The sequence below is a fragment of the Orcinus orca genome, chromosome 6, assembly GCF_937001465.1.
Source record: "Orcinus orca chromosome 6, mOrcOrc1.1, whole genome shotgun sequence".
Lineage (NCBI taxonomy): Eukaryota > Metazoa > Chordata > Mammalia > Artiodactyla > Delphinidae > Orcinus > Orcinus orca.
The window spans coordinates 32,412,364-32,436,042 of record NC_064564.1 but is presented as its reverse complement, the minus strand read 5'-3'; the positions used below and the strand labels follow the sequence as shown (position 1 = coordinate 32,436,042).

General features: G+C 37.0%; 1 protein-coding gene across 2 annotated transcripts in view; it reads right to left on the bottom strand.

The window, feature by feature from the left end:
- The window catches only part of PTPDC1 (protein tyrosine phosphatase domain containing 1), a 92,815-nt gene that overhangs the window by 47,844 nt on the left and 21,292 nt on the right, over positions 1-23,679 (bottom strand). For both annotated transcript variants that reach the window (XM_033413639.2, XM_004284102.4), the window contains exon 2: positions 4,491-4,578. In XM_033413639.2, coding sequence (XP_033269530.1) covers positions 4,491-4,572 — 82 coding nt within the window. In that variant the 5' untranslated portion in view covers positions 4,573-4,578. The remainder of the gene's footprint in view (positions 1-4,490; positions 4,579-23,679) is intronic.

Genomic DNA, 23,679 nt, shown 5'->3' with positions numbered 1-23,679 from the left:
TTCTTGGCCAAGCCATGTGGCATGTGGGATCTTAGTTCCCCAAAAGGGATCGAACCCACACCCCCTGCACTGGAAGAATGGAGTCTTAACCACTGGACTACCAGGGAAGTCCAGACAAAATAGACTTTAAGATAAAGACTGTTACAACAGACAACGAAGAACACTACACAATGTTCAAGGGATCAATCCAAGAAGAAGATATACAGATTGTAAATATATATGCACCCAATATAGGAGGCACCTAAATACATAAAGCAAATATGAACAGACATAAAGGAAGAAATTTACAGTACCACAGTAGCAGTATGGGACTTTAAAACCTCACTTGCATCAATGGAGAGATTATGCATACAGAAAATTAATAAGGAAACACTGCCCTTAAATGACACATTAGACCAGATGGATTGTATTGAGAGAGATAGATATATATATATATATATATATATATAAAGCATTCCATCTGAAAGCAGCAGAATACACATTCTTTTTAAGTGCACATGGAATATTTCTCCAGGATAGATCACATGCTAGGCCACAAAACAAGCCTCAGTAAATTTAAGAAAATTGAAATCATATCAAGCATCTTTTTTTTAAAAAAAAAATTATTTATTAATTCATTCATTCATTCCTGGCTGCACTGGGTCCTCATTGCTGCACGTGGGCTCCATCTAGTTGCAGCGAGAGGAGGCCACCCCTAGCTGCGGTGCACAGGCTTCTCACTGTGGTAGCCTCTCCCACCACTGAGCACAGGCTCCAGGCGCGCAGGCCTCAGCAGTTGCAGCACATGGGGTCAGCAGCTGTGGCTCAAGGGCTGCAGAGCACAGGCTTAGCAGCTGTAGCACATGGGCCCAGCCGCTCCGTGCCACGTGAGATCCTCCGAGACCAGGGCTCGAACCTGCATCCCGTGCACTGCCAGGCAAACTCCCAACCACTGTACCACCAGGGAAGCCCTCAAGAATCTTTTTTGACCACAATACTATGAGACTCAAAATCAATCAGAAAAAAACTGCAAAAAACACAAACACATGGAGGTTAAACAATATGCTACTAAACAAGTAATGGATCACAGAAGAAGTCAAAGAGGAAATTAAAAGAAAACCTAGAGACAAATGAAAACAAAACACGACAATCCAAAACCTATGGGATGCAGCAAAAAGTTCTAAGAGGGAAGTTTACACTAATACAAGCTCACCTCCGGAAACAAGAAAATCTCAAATAAACAATCTAACCTTATACCTCAAAGAACTAGAGAAAGAAGAACAAACAAAACCTGACGTTAGTAGAGGGAAAGAAATCATAAAGATCAGAGCAGAAATAAACAAAATAGGGATGACAAAAACAATAGCAAAGATCAGTGAAACTAAAAGCTGGTTCTTTGAAAAGATAAACAAAATTGATAAACCTTTAGCCAGAATCATCAAGGAAAAGAGGGACAGGACTCAAAACCAATAAAAGTAGAAATGAAAAAGGAGAAGTTATAACTGACACCACAGAAATATAAAGGATCATAAGAGACTACAAGCAACTCTATGCCAATAAAATGGACAACCTGGAAGAAATGGACTAATTCTTAGAAAGGTACAAACTCCCAAGTCTGAACCAGGAAGAAATAAAAACTATGAACAGCCCAATTACCAGTAATGAAGCTGAATCAGTAATGAAAAAAAAAAACTCCCCAACAAGTAAAAGTCCAGGACCAGATGGTTTCACAGGTGAATTCTATCAAACATTTAGGGAAGAGTTAACACCTATCCTCCTCAAACTATTCCAAAAATTTGCAGAGGAAGGAATACTTCCAACTCATTCTATGAGGCCAGCATCCCCTGATACCAAGATCAAAGAAAATTATAGGCCAATATCACTGATGAACATAGATGCAAAAATCCTCAACAAAATACCAAAATCCAAACCAAATCCAACAATATATTAAAAGGATCATATACCATGATCAAATGGGATTTATTCCAGGAATGCAAGGATTTTGTAATATCTGCAAATCAATCAATATGATATACCACATTAACAAACTGAAGAATAAAAACCATGTCATCATCTCAATAGATGCAGAAAAAGCTTTTGATAAAATCAAACATCCAGTTATGATAAAAACTCTCCAGAAAGTGGGAGCAGATGTAACATACCTCATCTTAATAAAGGCCATATATGACAAACCCACAGCTAACATCATACTCAATGGTGAAAAGCTGAAAGCATTTCCTCTAAGATTAGGAATAAGACAAGGATATCCACTCTCGCCACTTTAATTCAACATAGTTTTGGAATTCCTAGCCACAGCAATCAGACAAGAAAAAGAAATAAAAAGAATCTAAATTAGAAAGGAAGAAGTAAAACTGTTAATGTTTGCAGATGACATGATACTACACATAGAAAATCCTAAGGATGTCACCAGAAAACTACTAGAGCTGATTAATGAATTTGGTAAAGTTGAAGGACACAAACTTGATACACAGAAATCTGTTCATTTCCATACACTAACAATGAACTATCAGAAGGATAAATAAGGAAACAAGCCCATTTACCATTGCATCAAAAAGAATAACATACCTAGGAATAAACCTACCTAAGGAAACAAAAGACCTGTACTTAGAAAACTGTAAGACACTGATGAAAGAAACTGAAGATGACATAAACAGATGGAAAGATATACCATGTTCTTTGACTAGAAGAATCAATATTGTTAAAATGACCATATTGACCAAGGCTATCTACAGATTCAATGGAATTCCTATCAAAATACCAATGCCATTTTTCACAGAACTAGAATAAATAATTTAAAAAGTTTGTATGGAAACACAAAAGACCCCAAATAGCCAAACAATCTTGAGAAAGAAGAACAGAGCTGGAGGTATCATGCTCCCTGACTTCAGACTATACTACAAAGCTACAGTGATCAAAACAGTATGATAGTGGCACAAAAACACACATAGATCAATAGGGATAGAGAGCCTAGTATAAACTCAAGCACTTATGGTCACTTAATCTATGACAAAGGAGGCAAGAATGTACAATGGGGAAAAGACAGTCTCTTCAATAAGTGGTGCTGGGAAAACTGGACAGCTACATGTAAAAGAATGAAATTAGAACATTCTGTAACATCATATACAAAAATGAACTCAAAATGAATTAGAGACCTAAATTTAAGACTGGTACTGTACAACTCCTAGAGGAAAACACAGGCAGAACACTCTTTGACATAAATTGTAGCAACAGTTTTTTGCATTTGTCTCCTAAAGCAAAGGAAATAAAAGCAAAAATAAATAAATGAGACCTAATTAAATCTAAAAGCTTTTGCACAGCAAAGGAAACCACTGACAAAATGAAAAGACAACCTACTGAATGGGAGAAGATAGTTGCAAATGATATGACCAATAAGCGATTAATATCCAACATATATTGATATAAACAGGTCATACACCTGATTAAAAAATGGACAGAACTGAACAGACATTTTTCCAAAGAGGAAATACAGATGGCCAACAGGCACATGAAAAGATGCTCAACATAGCTAATCAACAGGGAATTGCAAATTAGAACCACAATGAGATATCACCTCACATCTGTCAGTATGGCTATCATTAAAAAGAACACAAATGACAAATGTTGGCAAGGATGTGGAGAAAAGGGAACCTTTGTACACTGTTCGTGGGAATGTAAATTGGTGTGGCCACTGTGGAAAACAGTATAGAGTTTTCTCAAAAAACTAAAAATAGAGCTACCATATAGAACTTCCACTCTTGGGTATATATCCAAAAGAAAGAAAAGCATTAACTCGAAAAGATACATGCACCCCAATGTTCACAGCAGCGTTATTTACAATTGCCAAGATATGGATGCAACCTAAGTGTCCATCAACAAATGAACGTTTAAAGAAGATGTGGTGTATATATACACAATGGAATTTATTCAGCCATAAAAAAGAACAAAATCTTGCCATTTGCAGTAACATGGATGGCCCTGGAGGGCACTATGCTAAGTGAATAAGTCAGAGAAAGACAAGTACTGTACAATATCACTTATATGTGGAATATAAAAAATACAACAAACTAGTGAATATAACATAAAAGACTGACAGATATTGAGAACAAACTAATGGTTACCAGTGGTGGGGCGAGCAATACAGGAGTAGGGGACTGGGAGGTACAAACTACTGGGTGTAAGATAAGCTCAAGGCTATATTGTACAACACAGGGAATATAGTCAACATTTTGTAAGAACTGTGAATGCAAAGTAACCTTCAAAAATTGTATAAAAAATTAAGGAATAAAAAAGGCTAAGGTCATTAATCAGGATTTTGAAAAGGAATTTTAACAGGTGAAAATAGTAAGGCAGAAATAAACAAAAGGCTGTAAGTAGTACCTGCAACTTGAGATTCCAATATGAAGAATCAGCCTTTTCTTTCATGTGTATTCATATAACTTTATTAAACTCTAGTTTACACAAAGACAAAAAGCATATTAAAGAACTATTACCTTTCATGTTTGCAGCATACCCACTGTTATTCACCAAAGTAGAATATGGTTGTTCATTTTGAGGCAAGACTCCCGCAGCCATGGTAGTCTGTTGGGGGAGAAAAGATTACTTTTTGAAGGTTTGCCTATAGAATATTCATATGCTAATCACGTATAATGTGCTAGACTTCTACTGTCTAATACAGCAGTCATTAGCTAAGGGGTTATTGAGCACTTGAAATGTGGCTAGTACAGATTTGAGATATGTTGTAGATAAAGAATACAAGATTTTGGAGACTTGTACAAAAAAAGAATGTAAAATATCTAAATTTTAACATTTATTTGGCATTGAAATATTTTTGATATATTGCGTTAAATACATTTTTAAAATTATTTTTCTGATTCTTTTTATTGTTACTGGCAAATCTACATTTGAATATGTGGCTCACATGATATTCTACTGGACAGTGCTGTGCTAGACAGTAAGGACATTACAGAGAAAAATAAGACATACTCTTCCTATACATTTATAGTCTGTTGGGAAGATAAGATGTAGACACAAATAATGCTAATATGTGCTAAGTGTCACAAGGCAGTCTTGGACAAGCAAGAGGGCTGTCCAATTTGAGGGTAGGTGCAAGGCTTGAAGAAGGAATTTGTACTTGAACTGGGCTCAAGGAGTAACATTTATTGTGGACATGACAGTACACTAGGCAATTAAACAGAAGCCCTCATTCTTTACTAAAAGTAAGGTAGATAGCTAGTGGGAAGCAGCCGCATAGCACAGGGAGATCAGCTTGGTGTTTTGTGACCACCTGGAGGGGTGGGATAGGGAGGGTGGGAGGGAGATATGGGAACATATGTATATGGATAACTGATTCACTTTGTTATAAAACAGAAACTAACACATCATTGTAAAGCAATTATACTCCAATAAAGATGTAAAAAAAAAAAAGTTTACTGAGTTTATGACTTTACAGTTAACAGTCTTCATCTAGCTCATGCTAAGCTATATGGCTAAGTGTTCACTGTGTTCCTATGGTTTCTCCACTGAGGAAAGTTAAGTAAATCTTTTTATGTGTCAAAAAGCAAAAACTGCCACCTTTCTGAAGCCCCTATTATGTGTTGGATTGTGAAATAAGGAAAACACATTGATCTTTGTTCCCTGGTTCCTGACACAGAGCAACTAGACCATCGTAAATTCTTAAGTGATAGGAGCCCAAGGAGCCTCTTTTGTTCCAATTCTAATGAGGCAACTTTAACTCTAGGTGGGCTACTGGATGGCTCCTGGATTGCACTGGTCACCAGAAAGACCAAGCCATGATTAGAAGCTTGGAATGTTCTAGAAGGGGAGAGTTGACTGTGACACAACAGAAAGTCACACACAATACTAAAGTTTTTTTCTAAATAATGATTTTAATATTTTTCTTTGAAAAAGCACGTTTATTGTTTGGGCATCAATGACTGGGGGGGTCAAACTATAATTTTTATATGGTTATGTATTTTTTTAAAATGCTCTAAAAATCTGTTGAAATTTTTTGCACCAATAAATTAACAGTGGCAATTAATACAGCCTTAATATTTTTCCCTAGAGCATTTATTTTTGTGAGAAAAATCACTTCACAAATTTCAGGGGTCCTCCGAGAATTTCAAATTCACTAAAATTTTATTTCTAAAATCAAGTTTTATATGCTCAATAGGTATAAAATTTTTAATCTAAAGTCCTACTCAATGAAACTGTCTCCCTTCAAAAGAAATACAAGAATTAAAATCATAGAGGTGCTCTAACATGAAAGAAAAAAGAAATTCCTGCAATATTTATATACAAATCTAGTATCATACTAATTAATACAAAATTTTATAATGGGCATAACATTTCAAATGAATGTTACATAAAGACAAGAAGTCAATGGACTAATGGAACAAGTTGTTCCAGGAAACTCATTAGCAAAAACTTAATTTGAAAGAATATACATTATGATTAGATTTACAGTAAACATTTTTACCATATTACTTTTCAAAAATTTGGACTTTTAAAACATGTTTTGACCAAAAAACAATTTATCACCATGTTAGAACCATGGAATTTTAGAGCAGTCAGAGTTCTAGCCCAGGTTGTTTTGTAGATGAGGAGTTATAAAGCACGTCCCAGGTGATCCAGCATGTGGTAACAAGGTAGAACCGGTTGTCACTTTTTCTGTGAAGGCTTCCCTGATGCCACCCTAAGCTCTTCAGCTGTAATGTAATGAAATGCGACTACTGGACTGGCTCCCCTGCACACCACGGGGTCTCGAGAGGAGAAGCCATGATTTGCTCATCTCTCTCTCTAAAGAAGGGGAGAGTCTGGTGTAAGGAACACATTCACTGCACATCTGTTGAGCTGAAATGGGCATACTAGACTGAGTTTCATGGATCTATTCATGTCTTATTTATGTCTGTATCCCCAAGACCTAGAGCTCACTGAAAACATGGCTTTTCATGTTGTGGTTAAGACTCCCCACTTCCAATGCAGGGGGCGCGGGTTCGATCCCTGGTCAGGGAATTAAGACCCCACATACTGTGCCGCGCGGCCAAAATAACAAACAAAAACAGAAAAACTCCATGGCTTTAAAGAGTGTTGAATTAATTTTACTCTTTTGGGTAGCAAAAAGTACAAATATGATTGTGGACTGTCTTTAAAAACTTTCTTTTTAACTAGCCCCTCAGAAACTCAAAGTTGTAAGGAACCTCAGAAGTCCTCTATTAGAATCCTAACCCACAAGAGCATTCTCTCCACAATGTCTTTGAACAGTAACACTGACATTATCACACAGCTCTGGTAGTTAGAAAGCTCTTTATAACGTGGCCACTCTGTAATTTCTGCCCATTGGTGAGAAATATTTCTGCCCTTAGAGACTACACAGAACAGTAAATAAACCCTTTCTTCCTCATATCAAAAGCTGTCTGGCAATCATCCCAAATTACATCTTCCCAGACTAAGGACCAGCAGTTCCTCCCCTCACCGTTTTTCATATGTAATGGTTCTAGACCTCACAGACCTGGATGCTGTTTTCTATTTACACTCTACAGTTATTCATATCCTAGTACTCAGAGCTGAGATGTATCCCTCAGGTGGGGTGTGATCATCAAAAATTAGAACAAAAACAATCAGCTCCTCTGTCTGCAGTGAATGTGGCTTACCATAATATTTCAGCAGTCTCAAGCAGTTTTCAGCAGTCTCAAGACACATCAGGATACAATGGTTAAAAAAAAAAAAGGCTAAAAAATGAACTATAGTACATTTTGAGGTTAAAAAATGGACATTCAGTACAGATAATTAAACATATATAAAAGTTTAAAGTGAAATAAATGGTACAGAAGAAGAAGTAAAGTCTCCATTCCTATCTCCCAGCTCAAGTTTTACTCCCCAGAGGTAAACAATGTAAACATAGGCTTTAGTTCTTCTGGGGGGTAGTGACTATATGTACACCTCTGGTTATTATTTTATCATCTTTAAAATGATTCACCAGACTATTGAATTCCTGGTATAAAAGATGAGGAAATTGGCTCATTTACTCTACCAACCTCCTACCATGCCAAACCTTTCCCCATTTAATACATCATTATATTTTTAATTCTTCTGATTATCTTTGTAATTTTAAATAACATCCTTTAACCATCTTTTCTTCTATCAACTTTAAACAGTATCTTGACTCCTTACCTTGTAAAATAAGAAAAGTAGTTTATCTGTATTATTCCATTTCACCTTTCCCCTCCACTTCCAAGTTCTGCTAACTATATCATTTCTTTTTTTTAAAGATTTTTAATTTTTAAGCTTTAGCTATATCTGTAATTAAGTTTCCCATGCTTTGTCTATAGGCTCATTCCAATATGTAAGATGAAATACAATATAATTATTGAGTGTATTAGATATTATATATATATATATATATATATCTGTATACACATATGTATAATCCATACATATTTACCTTAAAAATATTTTTTACCAAGTCTTATGCTTGGACTCATAAAAAGAAGTGCAATCGTGTATCACAAAACCTGTGCTGCTCAAAGTAAAACATTCCAAGCATCAGTGTCAAGTGGACTATCTTTTATTTCATTAGCTGCTTAAAACAAGGGCAGATTTTGTTCTGCTGTAAATTTAGACAATGTATTTCTTATACAGACTTCCCCGTTTGTTTGTTTGTTTTGCAGTACGCGCGCCTCTCCCTGCCGTGGCCTCTCCCGTTGTGGAGCACAGGCTCCGGATGAGCAGGCTCAGCGGCCATGGCTCAAGGGCCCAGCCGCTCCGCGGCATGTGGGATCTTCCCGGACCGGGGCACGAACCCGTGTCCCCTGCATCGGCAGGCGGACTCTCATCCACTGCGCCACCAGGGAAGCCCTCAAATTCTTAATCATACTATCTACTTGCTTTTTAAAAATGTTTTTTCCAAGCCCTTTGGGTTCCTAATTCTAATGTGGATGAAAAGCTTCCTAGGCCCACTAAACAGTTACCAACCTAGGATTTCTTTTAATTGCACCCCTGAGTTGAGGCCACTGTTCCTCAGATTCTGCTTTGGCTTTGCTCTATCCTCAAGTAATTTTTTCATGAAAGGTGAATGGACGACGAACTTTTTAAGTCCTCTCATTCTGAAAATATTTATTTTATCCTCATACTTAGCTGATAATTTGGCTACTTACAGAATTCTAGGTTGAAAGCCATATTATGTCATGTCTACTGTGTTTTAACAAACAATATTGCTGATGAGAAGTCTGGATGTCAATCAGTGTATTAGAAACAGGCCCTTTTCATTAACCTTGATTATTAGTTCCTTCCAATATGTAGATTGAGTCTCCTTCAGAAGCTAAAATTGTCTGTGTACCAAGTACCATGATCTATATTTTAAGTGCTTTACTTTACAAAATCCACATCATTCTTACAGAATCACTCTATGCAGTATATACTATTATTAGCTCCATTTTCTCAGGTGGGAAACCTTGCTTGAGATTACACATTTTCACTGGTAGAGCTGGGACATGAATACAGCCTGCACGCTTCTAATACCAATCCACTGTGCCCTACAGAAAGATCTGACCAATTTACACAATTTATTAAAAGACAAGTCTTTTCTCTTGTCCTCATCAATGCCAGCCATTTTAAACCTTTTTAACAGAATCATCTCATTATTGTTTTACTTTGCATTTCTTAAGTGAGGCAAAGTAGTTTTTCAGAAGCTTTTTTAAAAACGTGAATTTCTTGTAAATAAACTGCCTGCTTCAGAATTTAGCCCTTTTCCTACTGGGACATTTGCCCCTTTCTTACAGACTTGCAAGATGTCTTTCTATATTAATATCAACTCTTCATCATATGTGCTGCACATCTTTTTATTTATGTTTGATGTGGACCATTTTTAAAGTCTTTATTGAATTTGTTACAATATAGCTTCTGCTTTATGTTTTGGTTTTTTGGCCTCAAGGCATATGGTATCTTAGCTCCCTGACCAGGGAACGAACCTGCACCCCCTGCATTGGAAGGTCAAGTCTTAACCACTGGACCGCCAGGGAAGTCCCTGTACATCTTTTTAAAAATAGCTTACCATGTCTTAAATATGTTGTGTGTTTTGCCTAGCAGTCTTACTCTGTCCTGTAGTCCAGACTGTAAGATTTTTCTATTGACTTTTCTGGCTGCAGTGACACAATACAAAAAGCTTTCTCCAATATAAGCTGTAAATCCCAATTTAATGTCTCCCATTTGGGGGTGATGAATGCTGTCCCTTTTTTGCAGGTTAACAGTACTATTGCTAAAACATAAGTTAATCTACAAAATTAAAGATAGTCCATCTTTAAAGAATATCATATGTATCCTAATATGACTTTATAAAAGCCATCTTTAAAAGTAGTAAAATAAAATATTCTTATTTGTAACTTATCTACAATTGTAAAGCTTAAATACTATATTTTACCAAACAACACGACATGCTTTATATGAAAAAGTAATTCTTCTAACCTAGGAAAAACAGTGGAAGAATGGAAAATTTTCTTTAAAGGTGTTAGTAACCCAAGAGTTACTATACATGCGTACAGTTAAATTACCAATTTTCAGAGATCTGAAATATATAATAAACATTAGTTTGAGAAACAGAATATTTCAAGACCATTCAAAATCTAAGAGTTAAAACAGAAAATCAGCTCTATTTGTACCTGTAGGGCCATCAAAAGCATCCAGTGCAGATTCCTTTTCATTCTTCTCGCAGTTGCTGATCACTTGCCTTCATCTATACTCTAGTAGCCTCAGTTCCACTGCTTTATAAATTAAACAGCTTTCCTGTTTTCCTGAACAACCAGTCAAACTTTCATCCTGTTTTACTTAATCCTTCTTTCTCCTCAAGGAAATCCTCATTACTTATTCAATAGGTCTCAATTGCTGACTTTTTTTCCCTTTCTCATTAGACTAGTTATTTGAAATCAGTATGGCAGCTCCAGAGCTGCCTTTATTTTAGGCTAATTTAGCCCATTGCTTAAGGCCATATCTTTCTAAGGCTTCCACCTGCTTCTCTGGGTATTATGAGGCCTTTCTTCTCTGGCTAGTGGGAACACGAACTATTTCCAGCCCCCTGAGTGCCCTAAAAACTGTTCTGTCTACTCCTTCCTGTATCTTTCCCTAGTCTTGAGTAATTTGCACAGGTCAGTACTCAGCCAAATACTTTAGGCCAGCAAAGACTTAAGGGCCCTCTGCACGTTTCTGAAGGCTCTCTTCACACTGCTCCCTTCTCTCCAGTACACTACGCTGCAAATTCTAGCCACCCTGGCTCTCTACACATCTCTGAGAAGGCTCTGTTTAGGTACCCCTGCACTGCAGCCTACAGATTGCTTCCAGAGAGGCAGCTGGTGCAACCTTAGGCTCATCACATTTCTCTTCTCTCAGATATCACAATTCCAAGCTGCCTGCTTTCCAATGTCCAAAACCCATTTTTTATATATTTTGCCTGGCTTTATAGTTATTTCAGGCAGGAGGGTGATTCTGGTCTCTGTTATTTCATCTTGGTTGGAAGCAGAAATCTCCGTTGGTCCTCTTCAAATACCTCAAATTCAGGGGAACTCTGCAAGAGTGCTCATTGTGCATTGACTCTGCATAAAAACATTAATTTACTGTCCAATTATATACAGCTCAACTAGGTTAGTTAAACTATATGGTACAGTCAAAAGTTCTCTGTTTAAATCTTGACTCAGTTCATTGCCTTCTGTATGAACCATTTTGAGTTTCAATTTTATCTTCTGTAAAATGAGGATTATTATATCTACTTTCTTAGGATGCTGTGAAGATGAGAGGTTGTGTGAGTGTGTGTTTCTAGCACAATGTCTGGTATATAGGTATTCAATAAATGCTTGTTTATTTTCATTTGCAAGCCAATATCTGTAATCTTTTTGTTTCTCTCCCTTCTATCTATACTCACTTCATTTTCCTGTGATTTTCTATAAGAATCTGTGAAGGATTCCCTTCATTATCTGTAAAACAGTCCTGCCAGTAGTTAGTAATGGTTGAGCTTTTCAAGAAGATTTATAAAAACATTATCTCCATTCACAACTGAATTTATTTCATGTGCCTGGTTGTAGATTCAGGAGAAAAAGGGTTTGAATAGTAATCCTATCATTTCACTGCACCATCATATATTATTTAACTTCATGTTCTGCTCCTTATGACAGATATTTTGCTCACTCTATCCTAGAATTTGCTTTTATTCCAAAAGTTCCTCAAAATGACTCAATTGTTAGGATTAATCACACGCTATTTAGTACCTAATACTTAAAAGTTAGAACAGCATGGACTATGACTCATACTGTTAAGAATCATCACAAAGTAAGAGTTCGATACAAAGTATGTTCTACTTCATAAAAAAGTCATTTCACACCAGAGACTGGGTTCTGAGGTGGACTGAGGAGTTCTTAGGTCACTACTTTCCCTTCCATCTTCCATATACACAGTGATCTGCCAAAATCTACATGTGTATTTTTGGGAGAAAATTTGTGGGGATTACATTAAGAAGTGCCTGGGAAGTTAGAAGTGTGGTATAATCCTTCCTAGATTCTCAAAGCACTACCACTCCAACTTGCATCAGAATCACCTTGGGTGCTTGTGGAAAATGCAAATTCCTTGGCCCACCCTCAAAATGTCTGAGTTGGTAAGTTTGGTGTAACAATTTGTATTATCAAATTGTTATTATTATTGTTATTATTATTGTTATTATTACACGCCAGCTCATTCTGGTAAGAGGCCTTCTGCCCACACTTAAAGAAGTACAGTCAATATGATTAGATTCTACACAGCAACCATGACAGAAGAATTTGAGGCTGAAAAACTTAAGTTTGTAGGGGGAAAAACAGAGATGGAAGCCCAAGTCTGTAAGTGAACCCATGAAACCTATATAAATATTTTTATGTTCATGAATAATAACTAAAACACATAAGCTTACTCGATGCCAGGCACTGTTCCAAATGCTTTATATATCCTAATTCATACAATATCCATGACAACACTATTAGGTGAATACTACCATTATTCCCATTTAAAAAAAATAGTTTTATTTATTTATTTTTTTAACATCTTTATTGGAGTGTAATTGCTTTACAATGGTGTGTTAGTTTCTGCTTTATAATAAAAAAAATGGCTTTATTTTTTAGAGCAGTTTTAGGTCCATAGCAAACTGAGTAGAAGATATGGAGATTTCCCATAAACCCCCACCCTACCTCGCACATGCACAGCCTTTTTCCCATTATCAGCAATCCCCACCAAAGTGGTACATCTGTTGCAATAGATGAACCTACATTGACACATCATAATCACCCAGAGTCCATAGTTTACCTTAGGGTTCACTCTTGGTATTAGACACTGTGGAACTGGACAAATGCATGGCATGTATCCACCATTATAGTATCATACAGAATATTTTCACTACCCTAAAAATCCTCTATGCTCCACTTAGTTATGCTCCCTACCCCACCCCAGCAACCATTGATCATTTTATTGTCTCCGTATTTTGGCTTTTCCAGAATGTATTGATAATACAGTTGGAATCATACATTATGTAGCCTTTTCATATTGGGTACTTTCACTTAGTAATATGCAAGTAAGGTTATCCATGTCTTTTCATGGCTTGATAGCTAATTTCTTTTTAGCTGAATAATATTCCATTCTCTAGATGTAACACAGCTTATTCACTAACCTACTGAAGAACTTGGTTGCTTCCAAGTTTTGGTAATTATGAATACAGTGGCTATAAACGTCTGTGCGCAGGTTTTTGTGTGAGCATAGGTTTTACAGCTCCTTTGGGTAAACACCATGGAGCATGACTGCTGGATCATATGGTAAGAACATGTTTAGTTTGTACATTATTTCTATTTTACAGATTAGGAAACTAAGGCAAAGAGAAACCAAATAATTTGCCTGAAGTCACATCTATTATTTGAATTGGGATTTGAGCTGGGATTTGAATTTACACAGTTTAGCTCCAGAGTTAGTGCTCTTAACCACTACACATACAGCTTCTCAACAATTAATAAAGACCTCACACTAAATAAAAGGAACGTCACTGTTAGTCAGCTACACTATGCATTGTAACCTGGCTACGCTGGATTCTGCACCATTTATAAATTCTTCACTTTCAAGAAACTCTTCAGATCTCCTTTCCACAGCAAAATTTTCAAATTTATTTTGCTCTTTGCAGGCAATCTGCTGATTCTTCATTCCAAATCTTCATTCACTGCTGTACCAAAGACAAATATCAAGAACACAGCCCCTTTTAGGTTTAACACATTTTAGGTTCCTCCCTCCCAACAGAAAAAGAAATGCAGCTGGTCTGAACATAACGTTATAAAATCTAAACATATTTTCAATAGAGTCGCTGGCACTTACTGGCTCTGTGATCTTAAGCACACTTACTAACATCTCTGAGACTCACTATCTGCTCTGCAGTAGTTATAAAGATTACCTGAGAGCCAGTACACAGATCTAATTCCATGCCTGATCCATAATTCACTCTGTTCTCAAGACAGCAGCCAGAGTGATCTTGTTAACTTCATGTCACCCTTCTCTTCAAAACCCTTCTAGTCACCCTATTTACAATTTAAACCAGCTCCCCTTCCCTGTTCCACTTTTCTCTTCAGGACTTATGAATAGCACATTACATAATTTACTTATTTATCCTGTTTATCATCTGCCTTTCTCTACCCAATGAAGACATAGATTTTTGTCTGCTTTGTCAACTGTTATGTCTCAAAAGCCCAGAAAAGGGCCTGTCACTAGTAGGTGCTCAAAGATTTGTTGAACAAATACATGAATATACGTTCAATAAAAAGTAGCTGCCACCACACCACCATCATTTAATCTCTTTGAACCTCAGCTTTTTAATCTGTAAAGGAGGCATAGTAATAGTGCTTTACTTATCTCAAGATTATCGCTAAAAGCCTATTAATTACATGACAGTACCACTACGCAAATGCAAGGAATGGCATTCTCACTATCTTAGCTTTCCTGATCACAGTTATATCTCCAACTGCTCACCTATTTTCAACCTGACAAATTTGTATTTCTTCTAATTCCCTGAGGTGTGTAGCTGTTTTTCTTCAGCCAAATACACATGATGACAATAAATTCAACCCTCAGCCCAAATTTTCTCTCCTTTAGGATGCCTTCGTAATACCAATTACACTGTTTATTCACATCCCCTTATCATGAAGGGCTGACTGAAGATTTATCTAGTGGCCCGGATGCTATAAAACATAGCTTCCTAATACCACCATAGTATTTTGTTCTTAAAAGAATTAAAGCACTCCTTATGACTCTTTATGTAGTAAAACAAAACAAAACCAGGTTACTTTTAAACTGTAAGTCCTCACCTCTGAATCTGCAACCTCAAAAAAACAAAACAAAAAACTCCAAAAACAACAACAAAAAAACCCAAACCCCCAGAACTATATAAAATCCCCTTTCTCCTCAAATCACTTCCTGGAGGGCAGGCAGGCAACATTTAAAAAACACCTTTTCTTTTTTAAATCCCTCCAGCCTTTCTAACTATGTAAGTCCTCAGGGAAAGAACTAAGGACTGCTTTGAATATACGATATGTCTAGCAGTTTGCTATGAACTTCACTGGCTTCTGTGATCTCACACCTTAAATACACCTTAGGCAGGGTCCCTGTCTCTCAGGAGACTCATCACAGATCAGGGAAAAACAATACTACAGTAGGATTCTCACCATTTCATCATTTAAAGAAATATGCTGTTTGTTTCAGATTCTTCAGAAAACACATTATGATAAAGCAGAAAAGTAAGATATTAACAATAGGTGAAGCTGGTTTTCACAAGCAAGGTTTCCATACTCCCTAGCCTTTTCCCACAAACAACCACATCTGGCTGGTTATTCCTACAGGGTTGAACCAACCTCACGTGAACATCACCACCACAGATACTTCTAAACTCATAAGGAGGTCAACAATTCCTAATTCAACACTCATCAGAATCACTTGGAGGGCTTTCTTAAAAACCCAGACTGCTAGGCCCCACCCCCAGAATTTCCACTCAGTAGGTCTGAGTGGGGCTGAGAATCTGCATTTTTAACTAGTTTCCAGTGATGCTGATGCTTTGAGAACTACTGCATTAGGTAAGCAATCTGCATTTACCTAACAGCACATATTCTATAGGTTATTGTCAAAGAGTGTCTCCTGGGTTGTGTTAAAACCTGTCACACAAGCAAACCTTGCTTTTTTCTGAGCCCATCTTCGCAATGTCTTGAAATACATTAAGGAGTCCTACATCATCAACCAGACCTAGAAAAAGCCTCATGTTCCTGGGTGAGACCTGGGCACTAATGTTCCTACCAAAATTCTATTTTAAACCAAACACATCACCTGGAATCATGGCACTGCTATGCAAGTGGTATCAGCAAGAAGAAAGACTCTCCACATCAGCCACTTTTTAGTCAAGCACCACACACCGCATCATTTTGGAGACCATAATTAGGATTCCTAACCAACAGATGTTTATCTGAATATTCCTTTTAGTAAGTATATAAGTATTACGGACATATAATTACCTTCACCTTTAAATACACATATTGTGACACTGTTTAGAATGTTTTAAATAAATTGCAGCTAGTTCAACATGAAAAGCTTAAACTACTAGATGAAGCAGAATTTACTATTCACTTTACTATCCCCATTTATTTACAGACTGGGAAGGATAACAAGATTTTACACCTCTTAAATTCCTGAACTACTTCTCAAAGAAAAAGCCATCCTGTGAAACATATTTCAAATACTTGGGTGACAAGCTTGGATGACTTAAAACATATGCAGGTGTGTAGCTCCTGGGACACCACAGGCTTAGATTAGACCTTCTATAGCAAGATAGAGAATATCTGGTTTAAGTAGTAGATTGAACTCATACACTACCTTCCCCTTCCTCCTAAGACCCTGGTGAGAAAAAATTTTAAAAAGAATAAGCTCAGGGCTTCCCTGGTGGCGCAGTGGTTGAGAGTCCGCCTGCCGATGCAGGTGACACGGGTTCGTGCCCTGGTCTGGGAGGATCCCACATGCCGCGGAGCGGCTGGGCCCGTGAGCCATGGCCGCTGAGCCTGCGCGTCTGGTGCCTGTGCTCCACAATGGGAGAGGCCACAACAGTGAGAGGCCCGCATACTGAAAAAAAAAAAAGAGTAAGCTCACAGAGCAAGTAGCAAGAGTCTTCAATGGATATTGGAAGAAAGAAAGCAGATGAAAGTAAAGAGGCAACTAAAACTGCGTGGAGGAAGTTGTAGCCTAAAATACGACCATGAAGAGGGTAACAACAGATGGTTATGTCTCATCAGAAAAGATGGAAGACAGTGAGATGACCACCTTCGAAGTGCTGAAAGAAATACATGGTCAACCAAGAATTCTATAACCAGCTAAATTCTCCTTGAAAAATGAAAGTGAAATTAAGACACCTCCAGATTTAAAAACAAACAATCCAAAACCATAAAACAGATATGAGAGAATTTGTTGCTAGCAGACCTGCCCTATGAGAAATACTAAAGGAAATCCTTCAGGCCGAAATGAATGACATTATAGGGTAACTTGAATCCACACAAAGAAATAAAAAGCACCAGAAAAAGTTAACTAAATGGGTATTATGAGAATAAATATAACTCTTTAAATATAACACTTTTCTTGACCAGTTTTAAGACACCTGCATAAAGCAATAATTATAAAAATAGGTTGATAAGCATATAGTGCATATAAAAGTATAATTTGATGACAGTAATAGTACAAAAGAGGGAGAAGACAATGCAGATATACTGGAGGAAAGGTTTTGTATACTTCAATTAAACTAGTATTAATCTGAACGAGGCTCTTTTAAGAGCTAATTGTAATCCTAAGGTGAGGGCTAAGAAAATAACTGAAAATAAACAGAAAAGAAAGAAAAAGGAAATTGGAAAGGCATAATCAAAAATATCTAACACAACAGAAGGCAAGAATCAAGGAATAAAGGAATGCAAAAGCTGCAAGACATATAAAAACAAGAAAAGGGCAGGTGTAAATTTATCAGTAATTACACAAGTGGATTACATACCCCAATCAAAAGTCAGAGATTGGCAGAATGGATTTAGAAAATGAGCCACCTAAAATATATATATATAAGACCTACATGAGGAAAACTACAAAACACTAATGAACAAAATCAAAGAAGAACTAAGTAAATGGAAAAATAGTCCATGTTCATGGACAGGAAGATTCAATATTGTCAAGATGTCAGTTCTTCCCAACTTGATCTATAGATTCAATGCAATCTCAGCCAGAAAAATCCCAGCAAGTTATCTTACGGACATCAACAAACTGATTCTAAAGTTTATATGGAAAGGCAAAAGACGTAGGATAGCCAACACAATACTGAATGAGAAGAACAAAGCTGGAGTACTTACACTATCTGACTCCAAGACTTACTATAAAGCTACAGTAATCAAGACAATGTGGTACTGGCCAAAATAACAGATCAATGGACCAAATAGAGAACCCAGCAATAGACCCACATAAATACAGTCAACTGATCTTTGACAAAGGAGCAAAGCTATGCAGTCTCTTCAACAAATGGTGCTGGAACAACAGGATGTCCGTAAGAAAAAAACATTAATCTAGACATAGACCTTAGACTCATCGCAAAAATTAACTCAAAATCAATGACAGGCCAAAATGTAAAACACAAAACTATAAAACTTCTATAAGATAATATAGGAGAAAACCTTGGGAACAGTGATGCCTTTTGAGATACAACACCAAAGACAAAATCCATAAAAGAAATGACTAATAAGCTGGACTTAATTAAAATTAAAAACTTCTGCTCTGTGAAAGACAAAGTCAAAAGAAAGAGAAGACAAACCATGGACTGGGAAAAAACATTTGCACAAGAGATATCTGGTAATGGACTGTTACGCAAAACATACAAACAACTCTTAAAATTCAACAATAAGAGAACAAACACCTGAGTAAAAACTGAGCCAGAGACCTTAACAGAGACCTCACCAAAGAAAATACATGGCAAATAATCATATGAAAAGGAGCTCCACATCATATGTCATCAGAGAAATGCAAATTAATACAACAATGAGATACCATTACACACCTATTAGAATGGCTAAAACCTGGAACACTGATAACACCAAATGCTGGTGAGAATGTGGAGCAATAGCAACTCTGTACATTACTAGTGGAAATGTGAAATGGTACAGCCACTTTGAAAGAGTTTGGTGGTTTCTTACAAAACTAAACATGCTCTTAGTATATAATCCAGCAGTTACGCTCCTTGGTATTTTCCCAAAGGAGTTGAAAACTATGTCCACACAAAAACCTGCACACAAATGTTTATAACAGATTTATAATACTTGGAAGCATCAAGATGCCCTTCAATAAGTGAATGAATAAACAAGTTGCAGTATATCCAGGTAATAGAATATTATTCAGCACTAAAAAGAAATGAGCTGTCAAACTATGAAAAGACATGAAGGAATCTTAAATGTATTATCACTAAGTGAAAGAAGTCAATCTGAAAATGCTACACACTATATGATTCCAACTATATGACATTCTGGAAAAAACGAAACTATGAAGACAAAAAGATCAGTTGTTGCTGGGGATGGGGGGAGGCAAAGAGATAAGATGGGATGAATAGGCAGAGCAAGAGGATTTTTAGGGCAGTGAAAATACTCTGTATGATGTTCTAATGATGACTATGTCATTATACATTTGTCCAAATCCATAAAATGTACATCAAGAATGAACCCTAAGGGAAACTATGGCTGACTATGATGTATCAATGTAGGTTCATTGATTATAACAAATGTACCATTCTGGTGAGTGATGCTGATAATGAGAAACGCATCTCTCCCTGAGGGGCAGGGGATATATGGGAAATCTCTGTACCTTCCTCTCTCTGTACCTTCACAATTTTGTTATGAACTTAAAACTGATCTAAAAAAATTAGTCTTAAAAACATGGACCCAAAAAACATAAAACAAAAAGGCATAAATTGGATTCCATTCAAAAAAATAAATCCAACTATATGCTATCTACAAAAGACAAGTTAGATTCAATGACACAAACAGGCTAAAAAATAAAAGATAGAAAAATATAGACCATGCAAGCAATAACCAAAATAGAACTGAGAAGCCTATACTAATATCACACAAAATTCTATAAGGCAAAAATTGTTCCTAGAAACAAAAGAAAGATATTTTACAATGATAAGAGGATCAATTCATCAGGAAGATATAGTGACTATAAGTATACTTGCACTTATAAAGAGAGCCCCAAAATACATGAAGTAAAACTGAAAACCTGAAGGGAGAAATAGACAATTCAACAAAAATAGTTGGAGACTTCAATACCTCTCTTATAAGAATGGGTTGAAAGCAAGGCAGATCAACAAAAAAGCGCTAATTTATTGAAGAATACCATAAACTACCTTGTCATAGCAGATATCTACAGAATACTCTAGATCCAAAAAGAACAGAATACACATCCTTCTCAAATGCACATGAAACATTCTCCATGACAGACCATGTGCTAGGTGACAAAACAAACCTCAATAAACTAAAAAAGAATTAAATCATGCAAAGTATGTTCTTTGACCACAATGAAATTAAATTTGAAATCAATAACAAAAGAAAATGTGGAAAAATGACAAATATATAAAAGTCAAGCAACATATGCTTAAATAACCAATGGGTCAAAGAGGAAAACACAATGGAAAACATAAAGTACTTTGGGATGAATGAAAAAAACAAACAAACAAATCAAACCTTATGATACACAGCTATGCTGATACATAGCAGTGCTAAAGAGAAATTTATAGCTGCAAATGCTATATTAGAAAGAGAAAGAATTCAACTCAATAACCTTCCACCTTAAGTAACTGGAAAAAAGAAGAGCAAGATGAACCCAAAGCAAGCAGAAAGTAGGAAATGCAAAAGATTAGAATGGGAAAAAAAGAGATAGAGAAAAGTCATGCAGAAAAATCAACTAACCCAAAAGTTGGTTCTTTAAAAAATCAACAAAATAGACAGACTTTTAGCGAGACTTCCCCCCCACCGCAAAAAAGAGAAGACTCAAATTATAATAATAAAAAGGGAATATTATAACCAGAAATAAAAAGGATTATAAGAGAATACTATGAAGAAAAGTATGCCAACAAATAGGTAAGAAAGATTTAAAAAGTTCCTAGAAAGACACAAACTACCAAGAATACCTTTGAGAAGAAACAAAATCTGGGAGAGTGATGTCAGCAGCACAGTGAAATGAGACACTCTCTTTCAATCTACAACCAGTAAAACATCCATAACTCAACTAGGGCCCCTCTACTCAACGCAATAGGATGCTGAAGAATACCACACACCTGTACACCAAAAGGTGGGTGGACTGTAACACATAGAGGCAGAACTGAGGGAACAATAGAGGCAGTGCCTGCAATCCTAGCACTCCAGCCACAACAGCTAAGCCCACAGCCCTAGAAAACCAGGTAGCAACAGAGGAGGTGGTATACGTGACTCTGACCTCCCAGCAGGAGTGGCGCCCATGGCTACTGGTAACTGGGCAGCAGCAGTACTAGGGCCCAGGATCCCATCCCCCAAGTCACTTAGGTGTCCACAACTCTGGCCAACTGCTACAGTGCCCACAGTGGTGGAGCCTGTGAACCTTACAATACCAGATACAAGCAGAGGTGCCTGCATGACCCCAACTCCCCATCCCCACCCTTGGTTGTGAAGCCTGTGATTCAGGGAATTCTGGACGCGGCAGAAGAGCCCATCATCCCTGTGCCCCAGGAGGCAATGCCACTGACCCTGAAGGCACAAGAAGCGATAATGAGGATATGGGGCAATACCTCTGATACTGGAAAACAAAAGAAAATCCTCTAATTTCTTACTTGTTGAGTTATTAGAATCCAGTCGGAAAGTATTTGCTTCTTCAAATGCACCAGCAGAGGAACAACTCATCAGGCATCCTAAAGAACCACAGTAACACTGTATCACAAAAAGAAAATGACAATTCCCCAAAAACCAACAGAAAATTGTGGAGCATTATGATCTAATAGAGAATTCAAAATAGCTGTCATGAAGAAATTCCACAAGTTACAAGAAAACTCAGAAAGGCTCAAGTTCAATTAGCTCAGGAATAAAATTAAGGAACAGAAAGAACACTTTACCAAAGAGACTGAAACTCTAAAAAAGAACCCAACAAACTCTGGAGCTGAAGAACTCAATACATGAAATAAAGAATGTACTAGAAAGCACTGGAAATAGAGCAAACCAGATACCACAAAAATACAAAGAATTATAAGAGAATCTTATGAACAGCTATGTAGCAACAAACTGGACAACCTAGAAGAAACAAATTCTTAGAATAATATAACCTTCCAAAACTGAATCATAAAGACAGAGATTGAAAGAGTAATATAAAAACCTCCCCCAAAACAAAAGACCAGGACCAGAGAGCTTCACAGGTGAATTCTATTAAGCATTCAAAGAAGATTTAATATCTATCCTATCAAAGTCTTCAGAAAAATAAAGAAGAAGGAATGCTTTCTAACTCATTTCATGAAGCCAATGTCACTCTGATACCAAAACCAAATGAAGACAACACACAAAAGAGAAAATTACAGCCAATATCTCTGATAAACACACATGCAAAAATCCTCAACAAAATATTGGCAAACTAAATACAACAGTATATTCAAAGGATCACACACCATGATCAAGTGGGATTTATTCCAGAGAGGCAAGGATGGTTCAATATCCTGAAACCAATCACAATGATACATCACATTAATAAAATGAAGCATAAAAACATAAGATCATCTGAATACATGCAGAAAAAGCATTTGGTAAGATTCTAACACCCATTTGTGATAAAAACTCAATAAAGTGAGTATAGAACATACCGCAACATAATAAAGGCCATATATGACAAAAGCACAGCTAACATCACCCTCATTGGTGAAAAACAGAAAACTATCCCATTAAAATTAGGAATAAGGACTTCTCCAGTGGCGCAGTGGTTAAGAATCTGCCTGCCGATGCAGGGGACATGGGTTCGATCCCTGGTCCGGGAAGATCCCACATGTCACAGAGCAACTACACCCGTGAGCCACAACTACTGAGCCAGCACTCTAGAGCCTGTGAGCCACAACTACTGAGCCCACGTGCCACAACTACTGAGACTGCGCACCCTAGAACCCGCGCACTGCAACCACTGAGCCCACGTGCCACAACTACTGAGCCTGCATGCCGCCAACTACTGAAGCCCACACACTCTAGAGACAGTGCGCCACAACTACTGAGCCTGTGTGCTGCAACTACTGAAGCCCGCATGCCTAGAGCCTGTGCTCTGCAACAAGAGAAGCCACCACAATGAGAAGACTACACACTTGCAACGAAGAGTAGCCTCTGCTCGCCACAAATAGAGAAAGCCCGTGCGCAGCAATGAAGACCCAATGCAGCCAAAAATCAAATAAAACTTTAAAAACTTTAAAAAATTAAAATAAAATTAGGAATAAGACAAAGATGCCCACTCTTGCCACTCCTGTTCAACATAGCACTGGAAATCCTAGGTAGAGCAATTAGATAAGAAAAAGAAATAAAACACTGTTACTATTTGTGGATGGTATGATTATATGTTAAAAACCCTAAAGACACCACCACAAAATTATTA